The following is a 23750-nucleotide window of genomic DNA, read 5'->3' on the forward strand; positions in this document are numbered from 1 at the left end:
GGTGGGGAATCCGGGGGACCCTGTCTCCTCACCACACCCAGGCCTGGAGGCTTTGGAGCCACTCACATCCCTTCCAACAAAAACAACCTGAAAACAAACTTGGAAAGATTTGTAGGCTTCTTACTTTAAATTATAGTTACTAATTCCTTGGCCGGACAATTGATTTAGTTGTCAGGCAGACGCTTATCTGCTGAGCAGACAGGTGGACCCTCGTGTTTACAGAACCAGCAGCTTAGCTGGGGGAGAGGCTGGTGGGAGCACCGTGGGGCTGATTCTCCACCAACTTAGACAGACAACCCTCCTCTCTCGGAGAGGGGCTCTGTGCACCAAGCCTTGGGGGGCAGAGTCAAGCCTGGTCCCATGGCTCCCAGAAGGGACGGTTCAAGGTGTCCACCTGGAACTTTGAGCAGCCTTCTCTCCACCCGCTTCCCTCACACCTGCCCTGTCGCTCACACACACCTAACTGGGGGAGCATGTGAATCGAGGCTATGGGAACGGGGACACAGGTTCTGCTGGATAGCTGGCAGCCCTGCCCTGGGTTGTGGCGAGCGTAAAAATAGGCTAAATTAAAACATTTCAAACATGAAACATAAGGTATTCTTTTTTCCAGTAAACGTGAGAGTCAAAATCTTAGTAAACCTGTAAGCCCAGTTAAGTTTTACTTCCAGATAATCACACAACTGCCGACTTTCTGTCTGTCCTTGGCAAAGCTCAGCCTTTAGGTGAACCCTGAGGAATACCACTGCCCAGAACACTTGACAGTGAGCTTGCTAGAAAAGAGGAAAGCGGGAGACCCGCTCCTTGCCTCCTCCCTCAGGCTGCCCAGCTCCTCCAGGCCTCTGCTTTCAGTCCTGGCTCGTTGAATGGTGAAGTACAGCGCAGCAGCAGACACCCAGGCCAGGCCCGGTGCAGGGGACGTGACGTCAGGGGAAATGAAGCTGCGAGGCAGAGACACATCGTCACAGGAGCCTCAAAACCATGTCTCACCATGGAAAACCTAAGGTCCTTGTTCCCAGAACTGTCACAACATGGGCCCCGCCCACCTTCGGGCTGAGCGGCAGAAACAAGTCTGCAGAGCCCAAGCCTGTGTCATGGGCTCGCCCTTGGCTTAGGGTCCAGCTTCCTGTCTCATTAGGCACTCTGTGCCATGGACACGAGGAAGCAGGGGGGCCTGACGGTGTCGTGAACACTGCGGCCGTCACCGAGTGCACGGCTTGGCCCCTCACGTGCCTGTGGTCGCCCTCCTGTTAACTCAGCCCCTGCTGACTGCACTGTGATGCTCACAAAGGTTCTCTGGCTGGTTAAGAGTGACTGGAGATTACTAATGGAATGTATACAGTGAGACTTAAACATCCGCTGTCTTCGTAGAGCCAGGGGTGCTGTGTGGGACTTGCTGTTTTCTGCGATTTTGAGCACCCTGACCCTGCAGGGAGACACCAGTGAGCAGCAGGGGTGCAAACTCGAGTCACAAAGATGGAAGGAGGCTCCATGGGGACTAGAGGTCCCTTCCGATGACCTCGGAGCACAGCAGTCCCTTGGGGGGGGGGTGACCCAGATTGCGGGCCCAGGCCCACACCCAGGGCCTGCTCTGCAAGTGAGAGGAGATGGGCAGGCAGGCAGGACATCTAGGCAGGGCTGAACTCGGTAACAGGGCCAGAATCAGTCTTTCCAGAACCTCCAGCAAGTTTTCACTCAGACAGGAGCCCTGAGAGCTCAGCTCTGTTTCCTGCCCTTCACATGGGTCTTGCAGTCCTGCACACAAAGCCCGTCTCGTGCACCCCAAGATGTCCGTGGAGATGACCCAGGGCATGTCCTCCCTCCGTGAGTCTGGCTGCCGACACTTACCTCCTGGCAAACTGCTGGGCCTCTCGCAGCATCTGCAGCCCTCGGGGAGACGGGCCCGGGAAGCTCCTCCAGCGACAGTGGAGCTCAGGCTCCAGGCGTGGCCACCACAACTCCCCGAGAGAAAGGTCATAAACAGGTCAGGGGCCAATGAAGATGGGCGCCCTTCGGGCCAGTGCCCAACCCCCCACAGCCAGCCCACACTCATCTAACGCTTCAGGACACCAAGGGCAGGCTCTCATGTACCTCGTTTAAGACTCAGAGCCGTTGCATGAGGCACTCCTGTCCCCATGTACAAAGGACATGCACTGCAGAGGGGGTCTTGCCTAAGGAGCCACCCTGTCTGGAGTCGGCCACTGCCCAGAGCTGGGCCAGGTTCCCCGACATCCTGCCGAGAGCTGGTGTTTTAAACACAGGGTAGCTCACTTGCTTCCAGTGAATTCCACCCAACTGAGCTACAGGTTCGGGGAGGCCCGAGTGTGCTGTGAGAAGGCGCCATACGGCCAACGCTCCAATATCCGGTCACACAAGGGCTGGCTGGCTAGGGCGCAGGGGCCGCCTCCCTGTTCTCAAGTCCTGAGACTGTAGTCAGGACCGCGGACAAGCGAGCACAAGTATACCCTTGGGAGAGCACAGGGACTGTGTCCACTTCTGCCGCTGCAGAGCCAGAGCGAGTGGCTGCCCAAACATCAACACACCGATGCAGCCTGCTCGTTTCCACGCTTACACGTCTCTGTGCTGCTGAGACGGGCATGGGGACGGAGGCAGGGGGCCTGTCACCCCACCTGCGTTCAGGCATGTCCTCTTTACCCCCACTGCTCCAGAAGCACAGCAACTAAAAGGAGGTTTTAGTGAGGGACAGAGGAGCCCGGCGGCCGCGCGGGCGGCTGGACCTACCAGAGCGGAGGTCAGAAGCAAGGGGCAGCGGGTCTGGCACGCGCTCAGGGCCAGGTCGGCCGCCAGGGAGGGGTCTGTGCTTCGCGAACAGGCACTGAAGAGCCCCTGCAGGAGGGATGAGCCGAGTTCAGCTGTTTGCATGTGGGCGGTGAAAACACCACTGGACACGCGGACCCAGCCCAGCTGGTGTGAGCTGCGATGTGTGAGGTGCAGAGGAAAAGAATTACCCGGAAGAAGTGGACGGTGATGTCGTGGGTCAGGGCGCCTCCGTGGAAGCACGAGTTTCTCTGCAAGACAGTTCAGGTCAGTGAGAAAGGGACCGACAAGGTGGGAGGGCAGGAACCATGTCTGCTCAGAGGGCTGAGCTGTGGGAGGAGACTCGCTGTGATGGCAGTCGCACTGCTCACCCACGGAGGTGGCCTTGGGCCCTCCCACCATGCCAGACCTTCCGCGCTCACCACCTCTGCACACTCCTGAGCACGGCCAGACCCTCGCCCACCTGCTGTGGCACTGGCACAGGGCTGCAGGGAGGCAGGGGCAGCCTGGTGGCGCTTCCCTGCTAGCCTTAGACTTCCTCAGCTGAACACTTCCACAGCACACCTGGGACCACCAAGGAAATAGCCTTTGGTATACATGTCAACAAAATCAGCTGCCATTTCCTCTGCTTTCCAAGTCCCCTTTCCAGGCTCTGCCTGACTGCTGCTCTGGAGGGGAAGCTGTCCCGTGTGTGAGCGTGTGCTTGTTCAGGTGCGTCGCCAACCCCGCCTGGTACAATCAGAGCCCCTGACGCTGAGTCCTTGCACAAGGACAGCACACAGGGTTGCCTGGGGGCACGGTGGTCATCACCACTGCACGGAGAGGGAGGGAGGGAAGTGCGTGGTATGCGAACAGTCGGCAACATTCATGGGTCCAAACTACGAAAATCCAGGGAAGTTCCTGGAGGAGCTGGGCTGGGGAGCAAGAAGCTGCCACTGGTCTCTGCACCCTCCTCGCCGGCCCGCACGGCCGTGGCTGAGGGAGGCTGTGCACGCTGCTTCTCTCACACTCGCGGACCACCCCCCACGCTTCCCATATGCCCACATAGCCAGGACCCGCACCAAGGCACTGAGTTCAATGTGACCAGACACGCTCAGGAATTTTCAAGGCCCAACCCTCAGTGACCAGATGGCTCCGCCCATGTACCGAGGCCCCACATCCCGCACCTACCAGCTCAGAATTGACCAAATGGAAAAACTCATTGCAGTCGGGGGCGATCGGCTGTTCCACCCGGGGGCTGCCGATGAGAACAGACGGAGGCAGGACGAGCAGGATCCTTGGAGAGAAGGCAGTGCATCCATGGTCTCAAGGACGAGACTCCGTCTGCAGCCCCCAGTGTCCCCACCTGGGGCTGTGTGCTGAGCACCTGGGCCCCACCACACACTCTGAATGTGTTACCCAAAACATGAGTTTAAGTTGCCTGAGGACCAATGGAAAGGGTGCCCCACAGTCTAATAGAGCAGTTCCCGGCACCCTGGGAAACATCGTGTCACACTATTATTTGTACGCACGGCTGCATGCTATCTTTGAACACATGGTTCTTATTTTGACATGAGTTCTTTTAAGCTACCTCTTTCAGCAGGCGGATCCCCAAGCCTGAGCAGGAAGGCTTTCTCCAACATGCTTTTCACACCCAGGCCCTGCTCTCTGTGCCAGCACAGGATGGGGAGCAGAGGGGCAGGTGGTGCTGTTACCGTTTGTACGTGAGTAGCTCCCGTTGTCTCTGGAGACGGGAGGCCAAGTCCCACCCGCTTGCCAGAGCCTTGAGCCGTCTGCAGAAGACCCCAAAAAGGAGGTGTCCTCCAGAGGGAGGGCGGCCGTGGGGCGCCGTTGGGCCCTGCTCCAGGTCGACTGCCATCTCCTGGAAAAAGGCAAGGACCAGCCGCTCACACACTTCTATCTCTGTCCCCAAATGTGAAGGCAGAGAGCCCTTGGGGCTTACTGTCAGCCCCAGCATGGACCCTGAGGTGGGCTTGGAAGAGAGTTCTCTGCCAGGGCTGGAAAGAGCAAGTGGGACAAGCCCCTGGATATCGCAAAAATACGAACAGTACAAAGAACACCTTTACCCAGGTTACCCTCCAGCTAGCATTTCAGCCCGCTTATCAGCTGCTCTTTCTGATATGTATGGTGTGTGCACGCATGTGCGGGTGAGTTACCTACAAGGCACGCACACAGCTGGAATCGATAAATGCCTGACACGTGTGCACAGTTCTCCTGGTCACCCTGCCTTCCACATCATGATAGGTGTGGAGGACAAGAGGTCAAGACGAAGGGCAGGGGACGCAGGTCTCTTTTTTGTGGCTTTAACACCTTTGCATGTTTCCCCAATGCCCTAAACCACACTCTCCATGGCTTCCCTTCCAGTCCCCACATTTGCCAAAGACAGGCAGCAGAAGTGCCACCAGGAAGCCTGCACTTCCGAAGGTGGGCCCCAGAGCTGACTCTCAGAGCCTAATCTTCTGCCCTCGAAAGGCTTGAGGAAAGCAGGCATGCTTCCCGGCCCAGTGACAACGTGGCAGCCTGTGCAGGTGCCAAACGACCTTGTGAAAAAGGGTCTCCTGGCCTCCAAACATGGCAGATTCTTGACCCGCTGCCAGGTGGAGGGTCATTTACATTACTTTTCAGAGCCCGACATCCAAATGGAACGGATAGTGGAGTGACCACCATCTTATTCCCAAAGTGGGTATTTTCTAATTCCCCTATTTTCAGATTTAAATGTCTCCAAGCCTAGAGATGATTCCAGCATTCCAGCTACTGACTTCTTATTTTTAGGTGCACTGGGCACATTCACTGAGCACACTGTCACACTGCATCTGGGCCACTGTGTGTGTGATGCGTGTTTTCATGCTGTTTAGTTGCCTTAGGAACCCATTACAGATACTCACAATAAATATTTAATAGAAGATGGCTTAATGCAGTGAACATAGTGAGTTTTGCATCTTCTAACTCACCTGCAATCTGGAAAAAATATCCCCATTTCCTATGCAGCCACCGAGAACCAAATCAGAATTCTCTGAGTGCTTGTAACTCCTTGAACTGAAATGAAAACACAGTGAAGGCCGCCTAAGCATGTCTTGACAGCACTGAGGTTCCCGTTTTTCCTCCTGCCTCCAGAGTGGTATGTGGTCTCAGAGCCAGGAGGGCCCTGGGGACTGTGTGAAACACACAGTAATCAACACACAAAACCTGTAACAAAATACTAGCATCCCAAATCCAGCAGCATATAAAAACAATTATGTACCATAACCTAGTGGGACTTACCCTGAGAATGCAAGGTTGGTTCAACATCCAAAAATCAATTAATGTGATATACACATCGATAGGATAAAAAACAAAAACCACGTAATATATCTCAACAGATGCCCATAAAGCATTAGACAAAATTCAATGCCCTTTCATGATTAAAAACACTCAACAAACTAGGAGTAGAAGGGAACTTCCTCAACCCGATAAAGGGCATCTGTGAAAAACCCACAGCTGACATCACACTTAATGATGAAACTCCTCCTAAGATCAGGAACAGACAAAGATGTCCCCTCTCGCCACTTCCATTCAACACTGCAGCAAAAGTGCCAGCCAGGACAACTCAGCCAGAAAAAAGAAAGAAAAGGCACCCAATGGACAGGAAACTTAAACCATCTCTATCCACAGATGACATGATCTTATAGGTAGAAAACCCTAAAGAATGCACAATAAAACACCACTAGAGCAAATAAATGAGTTCAGCGAAGTTGCAGGATAGGAAATCAAAACACAAAAGTGAGGTGTATTTCTATACCCTAGCAATGAATAATCCAAAAATGAAACCAGGACAATTAATTCCATTTAGAATGGTATAAAAAAGAATACTTAAGACAAAATTTAACCAAGGAGGTGCGAGACTTGTACTACAATACAATGCTGAAAAATATTAAAGACCTAAATAAAGGTAAAGACATCCCATGTTCATGGAGAGGAAGACTCAGTATTGTTAAGATGGCAACCCCACCCAAGATGATCTACAGAGACAGTGTAATCCCTTTCAGAGTCCTAGGTGATCTGCACACATTGACAAGCTGATCCTTAACTTCAGATGGAATTGCAAAGGACCCAGAATAGTCAAAACCACTTTGAAAAAGAACAAAGTTGGAAGACTCACATTTTCCAATTTGAAACTGAACTACAAAACTACAGCAATCAAAACAGTGTGGGACAGACAGGTAGGCCACCACAATAGAGTCTAGAAACATACCCTCGCACATATGATTCATTGATTTTCAACAAGGCTGAAGACGATTCAATGGGGAAAGAAGTCTCTCCAACAAAAGGTACCAGGACAGCTGGATATCCACACACAGAAGAGTGAGATGTTTAACCCCAAACGTACACCACACACAAAAGGTAACTCAAATGGATCAAAGGCCTAAATATAAGGTCTAAAAATAGATGAACTGGGATTCATGAAAATTTAAAACTTTTGGGCATCGAAGTGCTCCACTGAGGGAGTGAAAAGATGACTCAGAATGGGAGAAAATGTGTGCAACTCAAGTATGTGACAAGGATCTGGAATCTAGAATATATACAGAACTCCTACCACTCAAAAGAACCAATAACTCAATTTTAAAATGGGCAAAGGATCTGAATAGACATTTCTCCAAAGAAGACACATGAATGGTCAACAAGCAAATGACAAGATGCTTAATGTCATTAGCCATCAAGGCAAAGCACATCAAAATCACGATGAAATATACCACTGCACACCCACTAGGATACATACAACAAAGATCAGATAAGAGCAACAGTGTTAGTGATCACATGGAGAGACTGGAACATTCCCAGCCTGCTGGTGGGAGTGGAAAGGGTGTGGTTTCAGAAAACAACCTGGTAGCTCCTCAGAAAGTGAAATACTGCGTACATAGGACCCAGCAGTTCCATTCCTAGGCATACATCCAAGAAAAAGGAAAGTGCAGGACCACAGAAGGGCCTGCACACAAATGTGCACAGCAGAATTATTCACAAGAACCAAAAAGTGGAAACCCACATTCCATCAACCGATGAACGGATAAACAAACTGTGGTCTGTCCTTTCATGGGATACTGTTCAGTCATAAAAAGGAACCAAGTTCTGACACACACTACTACACGACGAACCTTGAAAACATTGAGTGAGCCAGATACCAAGGACATACTCTGTGATTCCAAATGCCTAATCCATAGACAGAAAATACTCGTCCCCAAGTGAACACTGGGTGACAACACACTGGCCAACGTCAGCGCTGTCCCAGCCACTAAGCGCCAGGAGGAACACCTTAGTGCCGCTGGTTGTTCTTAAATATAGTGGGAGCGAGCGCTGTGCCAACAGGATGCTTTGTTTCGAGCCTCGTGGAGGAGAGGGGCATGGGAAAAAAGAATGGCGTCTGTCCTGTGTGTGTCTTCAGTAACCATTTGCCTAGACAGTGTAACAGGACGTTTTCCCTATGACTGAAGTAATAGGACGTATCACCTTGACACAGCAATTGTGGGGATGAAGAGTCTAAAGCAGACTCCCCCGGCCGGAGCACATGCGCAGCACAGCCTCGCCGAGACAGAGCCCCTTGCCTGTGGTGGCCGGCAGTCCATGTCGGTGCTGCACGCCCCGGGGGTGACACTGCAGTGCTCACCACTGGCGCTCACTGTTTGTTCCACTCTTCACACTTGTTGACCCTGAACTCCAGGTGACAAAGCAGAAAGACAAAACTCTCCACCCACAGAGAACACTGATTCAGGGATTCAGGGCGCTGGCCTTTACTCCCAATAGACTATACTTGCCAGCAAAGTGTGTGCAGCTGTGCTCTGTACGGCACCAATCGCACTGAGAAAGCTACGCATGTCCCTAGAGCCGCCAGCACTGATGGGGAGGTGCCCAGGTGCCAGAACTCCTCACCTGTGGCAGAAGTCCAGCAGTGCGTCAACAAGGCCAGTGAACGCCACTCCCAAGTCTCCGTCACAGCCACCGGTGGTGCGCGGCTTGGGGAGGAAATGCTCGTAGATGGCCCACTGTTGGAAGTCCCGCCTGCACAGCGAACACCAGGGTCTGTGCTGAGAGGGGCTGCCAGCCAGTGCTTGGCGGAGCGGGGCAGAGAAGGCAGCCCACAGCGAGGGCGCAGCATGGCAGGGGGACGGGTGGTCGTCAGGGGGCCTGGGGCTGCGGGAAGGCGCTCTACGACCGATCAAGAGGATCAAAGTCCCTTCAGGAGCCACCCAGCTGGGTGACAGCCACCAGTGCTCGCCTGCTGAGCTGGGGAACAGAAGCTGAGTGGTCCTCTCAGCTGCGTGTGAACTGCCCAGGTCCACCAGCAAAGGCGTCCCGATCAGGACAAACTAACTGAAACCACCGTCAATACTGCAGTCTATGAGGAAGTGAGCCATCTCCATACACGCACGAGTGGGTGAGGGGGCAGAGGTGTAAGGGGCTCATGCTTTCCGCCTGGAACCCATACAAAACGCATCTCGGTTACTCATCATTAAGGAAAGGAAGGAGATCCCAGAATAGGTCTAAACAAAACTTCCTGTGGGGACAGAGCCCCAGAAAGCAGTTTCCAGGCTCTTGGCCTCACATAGAAAGGTGTTGGCTCAGGTAGTAAGTGGCCATCAACTGTGATTGCATGGCCATCAGCTGTGGCTAGTTGGCCGTCAGCTGTAACCAGTGGGCCACTGGCCACTAATATAACTGCTGTGGCTATGCTAGAAAAAATGGGGGCTAGCGAGAAGATGGCGGCTGAGCTAGCAAGCGGCGCAGTGAGGGTTGTGGATCGTGTGGCTCCTGTTTCCTGTGTCTGCAACCCAGCCACCAGCGAGAATATAGTAATATGATTCCTCAACTTATGGCTCTGTGGGTGTTCCTTTTTGGCCTCACCATGTCCTGTGTTCTTATGTGGGGAGCGGGAGCTGAGACCCTGCCAGACGCCCCGCACGACAAATGGCGCAGCGAGCAGGGTCTCCCGCATAACACTTCCCCAGACAGGGAGCTCAGGGTGAGTTCAATGGTCATGGGCCCTCACACCAGAAAACTGTTCCTTCTATTCCCGCCGGAAAGAGAGAAGGTCGAGAAGGGAAAAAAAACCCCAGGACATGTGAGTGTGTGCACAAAGCACCCCAAAGCGGGTGTGGTGCAAACCGGAAAAGGAAACAAAACCCCATTTCCTTGGAGAAAGCAGTTGCTCTTTTCATCAACACAGCTTTTCCCTTTTTTCATTATTTATATTTGTTACGTCCAGAATCTAACACCAGACAAGAGTGTGGAGACAGACAGCATCCCACATGCGCAGGAGGGCCAGGGCTCAAGGTCGGCCAGTGTTCACCCTTGGGCTCTGAGCCCCATCAGCTCTCGATACCACATTTCCCTCCCTGACCTCCATCCTGACCTCCACCCTGACGCCCGTGCCCCAAACCCAGGGCCCCATGAGCACCCCACTTGCATGACGGTCTCAGTAATCGGCCCTGGGACCCGCAGGGGGCTCAGACCTTGGTTTACCCACTGCTGGTGCCACCTCAAGGCCAGCGCTCCACGTGGCACATGCCCAGTCCTGAGCCTCTCGGCGGGGGGGTGCGCTCTTCCCACGTGGAGGGCGGGCAGGGCCGTCCGACACCAGTAGAGGCCACTCACAGGCCCCCCAGTAAGACTCCGCAAGGCAGACATTTCTGTTCCCACCATGGGGACGTGCACTTGCTGCTCCGCTGCCCCTCCCTGAGGAACTTGCTCTCAGAGCACATGTCCCATCCTAACTCTAATCCACTTTCTATCCCTGCTTGTCCCCAGCCCACACCGGGGTTCTGTTCTGTGCCATCCCTGGAGAAGAGGGCCTGGTCAGGAGTATTGGGGACGGAAGTGCCAGTGGGGAGCCCTGTGTGTCTCGTAGGCGCCTATCTGCACAAAGGTGCCACACAGGTAGGCTGATGTCATTTATGCTGCACCCCAGCTTCTAGAACATTCTAGAAGTTTCTAGCAAACAGGAGCTCAATAAATGTTTCTTGAGTGAAGGAATGAATGAAATTGTGCTCATAGGAATACCTTAAACTAAACATTAAATTCAAGATATAATGACAAAGCTCAAGACTTTAAGGCCATGTAGAAGACTGTAATATTTTAAAGGGCAGAACCCTTTAAACACTTACCTTTCTGTGTCTGAAAGAGAATCCACCTCAGGTTGAATTTCTAGCTCCAGCTGTAACCAGTCTCTGTAAGTTAACTGAGAGAAAAGGACCAGCTGATACCACACCAAGGACAGCACACAGAACCTGCAGGCGGAGTGTGCAAGTCTGTCGTTTCGTGTCACTGTTATGTGACAGCCCAGCTGAAAGCAAGTCCCACGGGACGACAGCAAGTAGCCTCGCTCGCTCGTGTGTCAGAATCTCCATTCTCACGCCATGTCCCCTGCTGGCCTGAGGTGTTGGCACCCGGCCCTGCTCCATTCAACCCTGAGTGTGACGCTAACTAAAATGGGTCACTTTGGCACCTTGAAACAGTTCTGTAGCATCCTGCTGGATTGAGCGGTTGCCCTACGGGCATACACCTCTCAAGTAACTGCTCACTTCCTAGTTTCCTGGGGCTGGGTGAATAACTGAATAAACTTGACATACAAACATGCTTCAAATATTCACGGTGGCATAATTCTTGTTTTAAAATTATTTGAACAATTCCACGCATCGATACAAACTAACCTCAGAACCTCATGCATATGAAAAAAGCACGTCACAGCAACATGCAGGCAGCAGGTTTCAGCTGCGGAAGGGCCAAAGCTAGGCGGCATGAAACAGCACATTGCTCTGGGAAACATCCACTCAGCCAAACCAGAGGCAAGGCTGCATGACGCAGAGCCAAGGCCCAGGTGAGGCACCTGCTGGACTCCAAGTGAGCACGGCCACGCCCTGCGTCATTGCTCCTCCCCCCAAGCAGACCGCCAGACCTACTCATGTGTAACTGATGGTTAACAGTAAAAGAATTGAAAAAAATAAAACAATTGAGAAAATTTTCTCCAAATACCAACACAAGCAGGCCAACATCCAAGATATGAGTGAACAGCTGTGAAAAGGTGCAGCAGAGACAAGCAGTGTGGGCACACTGACCGGACTGGCCCAAGGCTCCCTCCCAGTGGCCCTGCCCCAAACCAGAGCCTGGCAGACATGCTTAAAGCATGTTTTTACCCATCCCTAAAATTCTCTGCAAAATGGTACTGTCGGGGGAACGGGCAAAGTAGAAAGCACCTTTCCGTCTGGTTTCTCACGCCTGCGTGGGAATCAACACCAATCCCAGTAAGTTTCCAGCACAGCCACATCTGTGCTGCTCGAGCGTCACTGGGCCAGGCCCGCCCGCCACGTCCCCAGGAGGCCCCAGGTCTGCACCTGCAAGCCCGTGAGGCAGAACGAGGCCAGAAGCAAGGGAGGGGACAGTGGGACTTACATGAAATTCCTCGTCCTTCGACAGTTCCTGGAAGGTTGTGTGTCTCCACAGACAAAGGGCGGCTCGCTGCCAGTCTGTGGGGGACAGGTACAGGGGCCTCCAGGGAAGGCTGGCTGCGTCCTCCCGAGACAAGGGGTCTCGGGCTTCTGAGAACAACCTGAGCACAACGAACTGGAACTGGAGAGAGAGGAACGCATTTGCTGTGACAAGCTCACAAAATATCCGCGTGACATGGCTGGGTGCAGCAGGGCAGCACGGAGACCCTGTGCCACCTGCGGGGGCCTCACCAAGCCCTCGCAGGACACCCAGAGTCCACTTACAAGCGGTGCTACAGTAAGCAGCCCTATAGGGAAATCTCGGCCCACACTGGATGGCGTCCTTGGGCTGGACGCTGGGTCTGAATGGCCTCCACAGCGTAGCACCACCCACCCAGACTACTGCTGGCACTGGAGCTTTCACTAGAATGTGTGTCCACTGGATGGCAAAACACGTCAGTGGTGTGTTCACTGTATATCCACATTTATCGAGGGGCAGCGGGGAGACCGCGGGGTCACACCAGGTAGTCACACCTGCACAGGGGATGGCGATGTGCCTTCTGGGCCCCCATTCTCCATTCATGCTTTAACACTTGGGCACCTAGGACTAAGCTCCTTGACACCAATGCCAACTTAACTGCCAGACCCAGGAGTCTGTGCCTTAAAAGTTTCTCAGGTGACTCTACTGTGGAGCCTGGAACTGAGAACCAGGTTGAAACCTCACGTTCCCTAAAACTCTGCACAAAGAGCACACCATCACTTGCAACATGTCAGGTTTCTAACACGCACCTTGAAATGCCTTGTCTTCTAACAAATGGAACGAGCACTCAGGAGACAAAGGGACTATAGCGGAAACGTGGAATCCCTTCGTTAAAAGGGAGATACTTTTTATGAATTATCTTTTAATTTACGTGTCTTATACGTACCAGTATGTGTTTCTTTAAAAAAAGGGAGGGACATCTGTAGTTGACATCTTACACCCCCTCAGGTTAACACAGCGAACAGAAGGAAAAGGCAGTGTTCACCCAAGCAGACAATTGCGGCTGCTCCCAAGAGACAGCCTGATAAACAATGAAGCCAAGGCCTCGGACACACAGGAGAACGTAAAACAGGACGCTAACAGACCTACCTTTTTCATAAGGCCTGGAGATAAACAGCTGTAGGTAGCATCGCGTGACTGACAAGAAAACTTACACAGAGAGTAAGAAATTGCTGCTGTACAAAATCTGTAAATAGAAAACAAATTATAACACAGAAATGTGACCCTGGCAAAATAAGGGATGAAAGAAAAGAAAGTTTGGATCTCCCAAAGTGAACTGAGGGCATTTAAAACCAGGGGAGTGAGGGCCAGTCCTCTGCCTCAGCTCCTTGCAACACTGGGGAAGCGGTCCCATGTCACAGCCAAGTGGCCTGGCTCTGTCCACGCGGAAGGCAGAGACTCAGGAAACGCATGGACACGCGGACTCTGTGCAGACACGGGGCCATGATGACAAGAGTGATGTCAGGAGGAGCGGGAAGGGAAAGGGCTTTCACGCCCCGGAGTGTTAGCAAACCCTCCCTGCTCCTTCCTAAAAGGGGTCTGTGGGCCCAGAGCGCGCTCCGTTTCATATGCAGCCTTAGGGGCAGCCTCTGCCTGCCCGTGTAGGTTGTCAGGTGTAAGGAAGACGAGGCCGAGCAGGACAGACTGACCCGGGGGCCCTGAGAAAGTCAGGAAGGTGGCAGAGAAGAACGTGGGGGGACCGGGGACTGACTCCCAATAGGGACTGTTCGGTGTTGCCAAAAGCCCACAGGAGGGGAGGGGGGGGGCCATCGGCCTCCCAGTGTGGACAGTGGCTGGACCGGCTTTCCTGTGCCGCCTCTCCCACTCCTGCATGCCTTTTGTCACTTCTGCCCGTGAACTGTGACCCCAGCCCCAGCCAGCAATTCCCAGTCTACACCCCGCTGCACAGGACCTTGGGCTGTACCCTGCCCAGGAAGCACTCTCCCCCAGGGGTCCCGCACACAAGAGCCCAGCCAGGAAGGGACTGGTGGGGTGTAAATGGCAGGCTGACAGGACGATGGGCCTCTGAACCCTTCAAGGTGAGTTCACCTCTGCACAGGGGAGTTCCATGCGTTGGAATCTGCCCTAGAGAAACAGCTGCAGCACAAGGCCCCAGCACAGGACCCCGAGACAGAGCAGACCAACCCCCCAACTCTGAAGAGTACGGGGCAGGACACAGAGTCTGCAGTCTGTGGTCAACGACTTCAATGGCAGTTTAGCAAAGTGGTACAATCTCATTTTTTCAAACCAAAACAAGTCCACATGTAAATAAACGCCAAAAAGGTTCTGGGAGGCTGCACACCGAAACGTGAGTGATTATCTGGGCATATCTGTTCCTTCTGCCAGAGGGGACAAGTGACCATGGGACAAGGAAGAGCAGCCCACCTGAGGCAGAAGAGCAGGGACTCCCGGGTCCCACACGGCAGGAGGCTGCTGAAGAACTTGGGGATGGACAGGCCCCCGGCTGGGAAAGGGGGGCCCACGAGCACCTCCGGGAGCACGGGCCGGGCCTCGCCGAGGTGGACAGCCAGGGCAGCCAACCCCAGCACGTGCGCCGCACTAAGGCTGGGGCCCTAAACAGGAAAGGAAAGTGGTCCTGCTGGTGGGGTGCAGAGCCCACCTCCCAGCTGCAGGGGGCAGGGCCCTACCTGGTAGCGCAGCAGTTGGCACAGCCTGGTGAGTACAGCGGGAAGGAGCGTGTGAGCACACGTGGCCGTCACAAAGCGGGTAGCCCAGGAGCCCTGCCTACAGAAACAGTGGCCAGTCCCGGTGTGGTCCCTCCCACTGAGTCTGGGGGACTCAGTGCAGGCCTCAGAGAAAACCAGGCTGTTCCCCCAACAGCAGGATCTCCTGTAGCAACGCTCAACAGTTGCCACGTCCCTGCTGCGTAAACGTCCGCACCGCCCCTCTAACAGCACAGCAGGAACCAGGGGACTAGGGCTGACACCACTGTCCTCGTGGAGAGCAGGGAAGCTCCACTCCATGAGGGAGGCTGCCCCAGGACAGCACCAAACCACCCAGCGAAGCGTCCCAGCTCTACCTGTCTGGTGGGGCAAAGCTGGAGGCTACCATTAGGTTCTGACAGAAAGACGTCAGCAGGAGATCCACAACCTGAGAGGAGATGTCACAAAGGGCAGCGTGAGCCTGACCTTGTGTTGCTGACACGAATTACACGGGCAGGGCCACAGCTGAGCTAATGAGACTGCAAACGAGGCTTCCATTTGGAGAGGAAACACCAATGCCAACTGGTCCAAGATTCCCCATTCCCAAATCCTGGGACCATGACAAGCCAACTATCATCCCACCATGTCCAGTCCTGAAATTTTACAGCAGAGAGCAGAGCTGAAGAGTAAATGTTTTAGGCCCTGGGGACAGACGGCCTCTGCGCGTATTATCGGCCGGGCCACCGACTGTGACCGTCTTGTGTCCACAGACACACTTGACGTAGCAAAACAAGTGCCAAGAAGGGCCTGGGACCCAGCTCTTCCCACGCAAGCCAGCAGATGCGACACTGAGCATCCAGATGCCCCCACACACCTTCTGTTCCCGCTGCTCCAGTTCTGGAGCACAGACACTGAGCTGGATCTTCGAAGCCTCACAGATGTTGTCGTCCTCGCTGAGGCCCAAGGCGGAGCTGAGCCTTTCGGAAACCACAGCAACCTGAGCAGATACGTCTGTGGACAGGAGCCCAGTGAGCGGCAAGGGGACAGCACTGAGCGGAGACTGTACCCCAGGACTGGCTCACCGCAGCCACCTCTTGGGTACGACTGCCCACTGACCCTGAGCTGCTGTGTCCCCACTGCAGGTGGCCGAGGACACTGCTGAGTGTGTGACATGGGCAGACTGGGACCTTTTCCTGTGTTGTGGGGAGCTGGCACGTTCCTTTGCCATCATGAACCGCACTTTTTATCTATAACCCTCTAACTCTCACACACATTGTAACACGCGTCAGAGGCTTGCGTCCCAGCCATCACAGCGTTGGCCCATGCGAAGAGCCATGGCTTCTGTGTGCCAGAGGTCTGACGTCAAGTGGGCTGACCTCACCTCGTGGAGGCGGAGCTGTGCGGCTTTACACACAAGCATGGCCTGACAGGTCAGCCGTCCTGCAGCAGCGCTAGGAACTGCCAGGCCCCGGGACCCCAGATGCCATGCGTGCAGGAGCCCAGTTCTGAGGCCACACTGGGCTCCAGGGGCAGCAGAACTCAGGCGGTTTTGTTGGCATGTCCTCCGTGAGGCTCTCACGGGGTATTCTGGGGTGAGATGAGTTCATGTGCATCAATCTATCGCAGCGGCTAGGTAAACACAAGGCCTGTGGGCTGTGGACTCTGCTGGTCATGACAAGAACCTGAGAGCACTGCTACTGAGTCTCTCACTCTGTGGGCCGCTGCACAGCACGTGCTACTACTCCATACAAGCACTCAGTCACACAGACGCAGAGGGTGACAGCTACTCGGGCAGGTCGGACAGGAAGGAGACCCACACCTAGTAACATCAGCCAGCCTCCTCTCCATCACCTGGCGTATGGGGAAGCCAAAGAGCAGAATACTTATCTTCTGCCAGGGGTCTGTGACAGCTTGAGGGATCAGTCTACCATCCTGTCGGAAAGGGTGCCATGCGCTCGACACCAGCCAGTGCGTGGCCTGGTAACTACCAAATGCCAAATCGCAGGAAATGGACCAGCCACTGGAACCCAACTCACACCCACCGCCCGTGCTCACCGTCATACTGGGCAGGGTCTGTCAAGGTGGCCCTGAGCTCTCGTAGTGCGGCTGTGAGCAGTCCCAGCGTTCCTTCAGCACAGCCGGGGTCCACCTTCATTACCTGGGCTGCATCTGAGAGGTGGGGGGCAGGTAATTTGAACAATTAGGGCAGACAGGTCCATATTCACACACAGCTGAATACGGACTTCCATCCTGAGGCTGGATGCTGTCATTAAAAGTCAAAACTTTTGTAAATAAGTTCAAGAAAAAGCATGGTTCTAGGCACCCCACACCACAAGTGTGAAAAGCATGTGCCTCATGAAAAAAGACAAGCACAGCGAGGGAGACGAGTTAGGGATGGATGATGCCTGAGTCCCTATTTCTCAGACTTTTAAGAAACGTTGCTGTTCACCATAGGATGTAAAAAAAATAAAACAAAGACTGAAAATTAGTGTTTGAAAGCAGAACAAGTTCAAGTTCTGGTGACACCGGGCATGTGCAGTACATCACACAGGTTTCACAGCGACACCAGGGACACAGAACCTAAGAATTGTGTCTGTGTGAGACATCACATGACGTCCTAGAGTAGGAAACACTCTAAGAACCCCCAAAAAGGCGGTTCTGTGGGGTTGGGGGAAGAGGAGCGAGGCTGTTTCAACACAGGCACACGTTAGATCGGGGCCTGCATGCGATGCCCACTCAGGTCTCTGGGTCTCCACGGCCACGAGAGGAGGGTTCTGGCAACACAACTAGAGAACAGAACTGCCTCCTTGCGCCTGTCTGGCCCTGCGACGTCACAGGTTGGAAGCAGCACACACCAGCTGCTTACCAAGTGACATCGCTGAGAAGCAGGCCTGCTGGCGCCTACCACTGTCTCCTTGTCAGTGGCCAGAATGGGGGGCAGGGGGAGGGGCAGGAGCAGCTGCTGAGCCTGTGCAAATGCTCCAGGCACAGCCATGTCACTCCTGCGGCCTTTCCGATTCGACTTCGGTCCACATCGCTGTCCCCTAGAAGCAGAATGAGCCCCAAGCCACCACAGAGGAAAACAGCCATCCAAACAGTCAGAACGCTGTCACAGGCCCCCATCACCACACGTTTCACAAACAGCCTGGCTGCGGAGTCTGACAGGCCGTTGAATTTAAAGCTTGAATTCATTCAGGACAGGCAAAGAGAAGCCATGTCACACCCTCAGGGGGCGCAGAGCAGTGCCAAACAGTAGTGTTAACACTGAAGGGCAACACGTCGGGGCCTCCAGGCTGAACGCCTGGGAGCTGGTGGCGTCTGTTTGGCTCTGCCATCTGGGCAGCCTCTGGCCGGACCAGCACTGAGGGGACAGGACACAGCTCGTGGTCAGGGAGACGGGAGGTGCTCGTCTCGGCGACCTTACTTGTTGGCTTCTTTTCTTCAGCCATTGAACAGGCGTGGCGGTAGGTGGAGTACAGCGACGGAGGGATTTTATCCGCTCTGGGTCAGAAGAAAACATTAACATCATGTCAACTGCGCCTCGAGTTAATTCTCACGCCTACAATTTCAAAACCATCATAAAACAAAAATGTATGACACAGTCTAAATTGTACAACACTGTGCACAGCATAACTCTGCTTTAAAGAAAAAAAAAAATCACACATATGGATTTAAATGGTCCTTACTGTCCATCAATGACATGTCATATAAACATCTGCCAGTACCGGTTTTCATTGGGTAGAGAGGTTATAAATGATTTTTACTTCTCTCATTCAAGTTTTGGTAATTTCCAAATTTTAACAGTGGACCTGTATTACTTTTAATGAATACTAACAAAAACACCCAATTAACATCATTAAAAATACAAAGAATTATAGATCAAGTCCTGTGATAAGGACATGGGACTTTGTCAGGGCACAGTGACAAGTCCACGAGTGGCAGCTCAGGTACAGGACACATGGGCAGTGGCCCGGCCTGCAGGACACGAAGCCTGCACGAGTGGTGAAGCAGGTGGGCACCCCACCCAGGTGCTGCACACTGTGACGACAACACCAACAGAAGGAAGACAGCTGTGCTCCAGAGTGAAACACAGTCATGGGAACCCGAAGTGAGGCAGGGGACAAAGCCTGGAGAGTAGGAACCAAAGAGGATCACCTACTGCCCCGGGTACTGGAGGCCATCAGCTTAAAAAATAGAAACCAATGTGAGTGAAAAGAAAGAGCAAATTCAAGGAAATGGAGAAATTCACAGGGGGGTGGCCAGTTGGTTACAGCACAGCGCTCATAACATCGAGATCGCAGGTTCGATTCTCACATGGGCCAGTGAGCTGCGCCCTCCACAACTAGATTGAAAACAACGACTTGACTTGGAGCTGATGGGTCCTGGAAAAACACACTGTTCCCCAATATTCCCCAATAAAAATTGAAAAGAAAAAAAAAGAAAAGAAATTCACAGAGAAGAAAACTTCAGACATCAGTACCGTTAACGTTCCCAGAGATGAAAGATGAAACACTGAAGCTATGAAACGAGGATAGATTACCATAAAAGAGAGCATCTGGTACCAGAAACGAAATACTCACTGAAAGGATAGGGAGGTAAACTTGAAGAGGGGGAAAAAAACAAATAACCAGATACGTAAAATAAGACAGAAGGGAAAAGAACATCAGAAGACAATCCAGGAGTACAGCGGGCATTGCATACCAGTGCCTGGTTCTCAGCAACAACCAATGAAAAATTCAACAGGAAATAATACACTGTTCATAATAGCAAAACAATCTAGACAAAGAAATGTGTAAGCTCTTTATAAAGAAAAATCCAAAACACTACAAATGGACGTGAATAAATAAAGATGTACTCGTGTGTTCATGGGAGGGAAACTCAGTATCGTAATGAAGTCAACTGTCTTCAAATCAATCTATAAAATCAATGAAATTCCACTCAAAAGTCTAGGACTTTTCCTGGAGATACACTCAAGGCCGCTCACTGAAGCACTGTTAGAAGAGCATAAAACTGGAGGTCACCTAAGACTCCTATTGTCAACCCCGCCAGCAGTTACAGCCCTACTGTGTTTACTCCGTGGTGTGTGACCTGCACCCCAGGTAGGGCCGGCGGCAGTTACAGCCAAACAACCGAGTTCTGCACAGCAGTCAAATAAATGAACCAGAGCACGTGACCAACAGGGTGGGTGAAAGTGCACACCACAGAATGACACACACTATCAATCCCACTTTAAACACACACAAAACCACACTGTGTGATGTGTATGTACACAATTTATAGCTACAAACATTTGCAATAAAATAAGAAATAGAAAAATTATACACCAACTTCAGGATAATGGTTTCTTTGGAGAGAAAAGGGAGGACGAGATAGCTGGACTAAGAGACTTCAATGGTGTCTGTACTGGCTTCCTTTGAAAAAGACAAGGAGGGCCAGCCCAGTGGTGCAGGTGGTTGGAGCGCCCTGCTCCTAACTCCAAGGTGGCAGGTTCGATTCCCACATGGGCCAGTGAGCTGCGCCCTCTACAGCTAAGATTGTGAACAACAGCTCTCCCTGGAGCTGGGCGGAGCTGGGCTGAGCTGCGGTGTGCTGCCAGGAGCAGCCGGTGGCCAGTGTGAGTGGTTGGCAGCCAGCAAGAGCTGCCGTGAGCTGCCGTGAGCTGCCGTGAGCGGCTGACCGACTGCCTCAGCTGTGAGGAGCGCAAGGTTCCTAACACCAGCAGGGGCCAGGGAGCTGTGTCCTACACAACTAGACTGAGAAACAACGGCTTGAGCCGGCGGAGGAAGGGCATGGGGAGGCAGAAGGGGAAAAAAGAAAAGGAAAGACAGTAAAGTATTGTGTGTGGGGCATATGGATGTTTTGTTTATCGGCCTCAGTACTTCTGGAATATTGTGTATCAAAAATAAATAAAAATAAGGGTCCCAGAGAATGGTCTTATTCTGAGGTGAAACACTGATTTTCTCTTTCTATGCTCTTTCTCTTTCTTCTTATAGGTTCCATCACTTTATAAGAGTTCCACTAGAAAACAGGATTTATAGTTTTCTATTTCTCCCAAGGACGACCTTTCGGAAACCAACCAACTCTGTGCCACTGAAGGCCTCCATGGAGCTGTGCAGGTCCGAGCCCACCCACACCCCCGCAGCCGAGGCTTCCACGTCTCCCTTTTCTTTTCCGTCTTTGCTTGAAGTCTCCTCCTTTCACAATGATTATATACCAGTAACACTTGCTTTAATTCCCAGCCGATTTTCTACACGTTCATTGAAAAAAGATGCTAAGTGGTGATACTCAAAATCAAAGAAATTTTAAAATCAAACCAACTAACTTTGAGTCAATATTTTATAAATAAAACATCCATGTGCTAGAACACGTTTCTAAAGAAGAACCGGAACTCTGCATTGTCCCAAACCCTACTACAAACAGGTGTCTGTGCATACCTCTTCAGGGACTCTATAAACGCCGCTCGGCTATCAGGGTGTCTCGGGAGCTGTGAGAGGAAAGACGAGGCCCAGTGACACACTGCACAGGGACACGTTGCTAATTGCCGCCTCGGTCCCAAGTTCGTGAAGGCGCGTACTGACCACTCGCGGTGTGAGCAGGGCGGGGAGGAAGTGAGCCACGTAGTAGGACCTCCTGAATATGCTGCAACACAGAAGAACAGGCTCAGACAAGAGGACATCAGGACGCTTCAGCGAGGACAACAAACGCCAACTCGCACTCACTCACTGCAGGGAAGGGGTGGCACCAGGTGGGTCGTCTCATTTAATGGTTATCCTTTGGATCACATTTCTAAGTCCCTTTTCACTGTGCTCGGGACATTTCGTGCAAAGGGTGGTCTGTGCTGGTGACAATGCCGTGTCCCAGGGAACGAGACAATGCTTTGCCACGGGCATGGCCGTGAAACCTGGGTTAATCAAGGCCACAAAGACCACTCCCAGTCAAATGTGAGCCTTCTCCCAGGAGCTGACCTAGAAATCCACGGAGCTGGGGGTCACATTTCTCAGAAGCAATACCTTCAGAAAGCTACCCCATGACGGCAACAACCAGAATTCGTAAGTTTGGGTGCACACCAAATTCAACAAGCTTCTGCTATTTAATTCTCTCCCCATCCTGGCTTTACACTGTTACCAATGACCACTAACAGAAACCATGCTTACGAAACCTAACCAAAGGCCTGCCTATTCCCATCCCTCTGAACAGGGCAGGCTGCACACGGCTCCACTTGCCAGCTGTTTGGGGTGCCACGTGCGTTCCTAAAGAAAACGCACGCCTGGCATGGGGTTAGCGCCAGCCAGCTGCAGGACCCTCGCTGGGATGTCACTTGGCCGTGTCGGTCTCCCCACCGCACGTAGCTGAGAGCGGCATGGCCTACCTGGCCTCCATGACGGCGACAGGAATCCTTCCTGTGTGTTCAAACACCGTGACAGCCTTCTCAACATCCTGGGACGCCTGGCTGTGGGGCTGGATGCACAGGGACACTGAGACAAACTCCCTCGTGCTGGCAGAACCGCGGGAAGGGGCTGACAGCTCCCTGCCCCAGCAAGTCAGACCAATGCGCAGCCTGGGACAGCTCAGCAGCTCTGGGAAGCCACCGCCACCCCTCCTACCCCTCGGGGACCACAAAGGGTTCCAGCTAAAGAGTTCCGGGGGGTGAAGAGGGGACAGCAGACTAAACTCTTGATATTTAAAAAACTATGAAATGGCTACTCATGCACAGCAATAAATCTTAAATGGAAAACTGCACTATTTTAGAATATTCCCTTTAACAGCATCTAGAAGAGTTCTCCAGCAATTCGCAGCTGTTAAGCATGAGGGTCTTAAAAACACACTCAGGCCACATGGCCATATGACAGTGGTTTACACAAATGGCACCTTTTCCTGTAACTCCAGTAAAACATGAGCCTCTCCACGGCCCCACACCCACCTCTCCCATCAAGCCCATGAGGACAGAGGTCTCCTACAAGCAGATGCCCCTGCTGTGAGCAGCATGGGCCAGGTATCAGAGAAGCAACACTGCTGCATAACCGTCACACTCCCACTGCACCAGACATGCCAGATCGTGGACAGAAAAGGCTCACACGCTCAGCCCAGCGCCACAGAGACATGACTGCGCTTGCTGAGCACTGCAGGGATACCTCCGTGACGTTCCCGGCTGCAGACAAGTCCTCATAGAGCCCCAGGTTTTCTACAGGAAACTGCGGAGGAGATATGACGAGAGGGTGAGGGCCCAGACAGGTGCTGGCGGCTGCAGGAGGTCGGAGGGGAGGGTGGCCTGGACTCACCTTCAGGTCGGCCAGCCGTGTCCTGGCCAGCGAGACGTAGTCCGTGAGGAGGGAGCGGTACTTGCTGGGGATGAGTGGCGGGTGGAGAATGTGCACCTGCAGGTGGATGACGGAGCAGGACATCAGTCTGCCAAATGCTGGTGACTTTTGGGGAGGCACTTATATTGAGGCCAGGAAAGTCAAAGAATTAGCCAAAGAGCACGAGGACAAAAGCTGGAGGTGGGACAAATGGAATCCTGAGTGGGTGGGCTGGGGGATGGCACTGTCCCCTCAGCCACCAAACCCCAGGGCCTCCTCTGCACGCCTTTCCTCATTCCTCCAATGGGAGGCACCCATCACTGCAGGTGGCGTTCATGCCTCCAATCATGAGGCACCTTTCCATTTTAAAGGCTGTCAGTTGCAGCCACAAACAGTGGTGCCCGGGAGGAGGTACCTAGGAAGACGGTGCCTGAGAGGGGGTGCCCAGGTAGGAGGTGCCCGGGGAGGAGGTTCCTGGGGAGACGGTGGCCGGGTAGGTGAGGCTCAAGCATTCAGGGTAGGT

General features: G+C 53.0%; 1 protein-coding gene across 3 annotated transcripts in view; it reads right to left on the minus strand.

The window, feature by feature from the left end:
* The window catches only part of FANCA (FA complementation group A), a 42672-nt gene that overhangs the window by 3446 nt on the left and 15476 nt on the right, over window positions 1–23750 (minus strand). For 2 of the 3 annotated variants that reach the window (XM_088800391.1, XM_019740490.3), the window contains exons 16-37: window positions 23210–23305; window positions 23063–23122; window positions 22300–22388; window positions 21509–21569; window positions 21365–21414; window positions 18355–18431; window positions 16986–17099; window positions 15805–15941; window positions 15308–15378; window positions 14916–15012; window positions 14653–14840; window positions 13357–13453; window positions 12193–12369; window positions 10908–10981; window positions 8677–8805; window positions 5727–5811; window positions 4470–4636; window positions 3946–4051; window positions 2967–3026; window positions 2740–2844; window positions 1846–1955; window positions 806–938 (exon numbers count right to left, since the gene is read on the minus strand). In XM_088800391.1, the coding sequence (XP_088656517.1) occupies window positions 806–938; window positions 1846–1955; window positions 2740–2844; window positions 2967–3026; window positions 3946–4051; window positions 4470–4636; window positions 5727–5811; window positions 8677–8805; window positions 10908–10981; window positions 12193–12369; window positions 13357–13453; window positions 14653–14840; window positions 14916–15012; window positions 15308–15378; window positions 15805–15941; window positions 16986–17099; window positions 18355–18431; window positions 21365–21414; window positions 21509–21569; window positions 22300–22388; window positions 23063–23122; window positions 23210–23305 (2283 nt within the window). The remainder of the gene's footprint in view (window positions 1–805; window positions 939–1845; window positions 1956–2739; window positions 2845–2966; window positions 3027–3945; window positions 4052–4469; window positions 4637–5726; window positions 5812–8676; window positions 8806–10907; window positions 10982–12192; window positions 12370–13356; window positions 13454–14652; window positions 14841–14915; window positions 15013–15307; window positions 15379–15804; window positions 15942–16985; window positions 17100–18354; window positions 18432–21364; window positions 21415–21508; window positions 21570–22299; window positions 22389–23062; window positions 23123–23209; window positions 23306–23750) is intronic. The other variant, XM_074314982.2, reaches the window with a different exon arrangement.

Source organism: Rhinolophus sinicus, chromosome 8, assembly GCF_057876585.1.
Source record: "Rhinolophus sinicus isolate RSI-liver-muscle chromosome 8, RSI-T2T, whole genome shotgun sequence".
Taxonomy (NCBI): domain Eukaryota; kingdom Metazoa; phylum Chordata; class Mammalia; order Chiroptera; family Rhinolophidae; genus Rhinolophus; species Rhinolophus sinicus.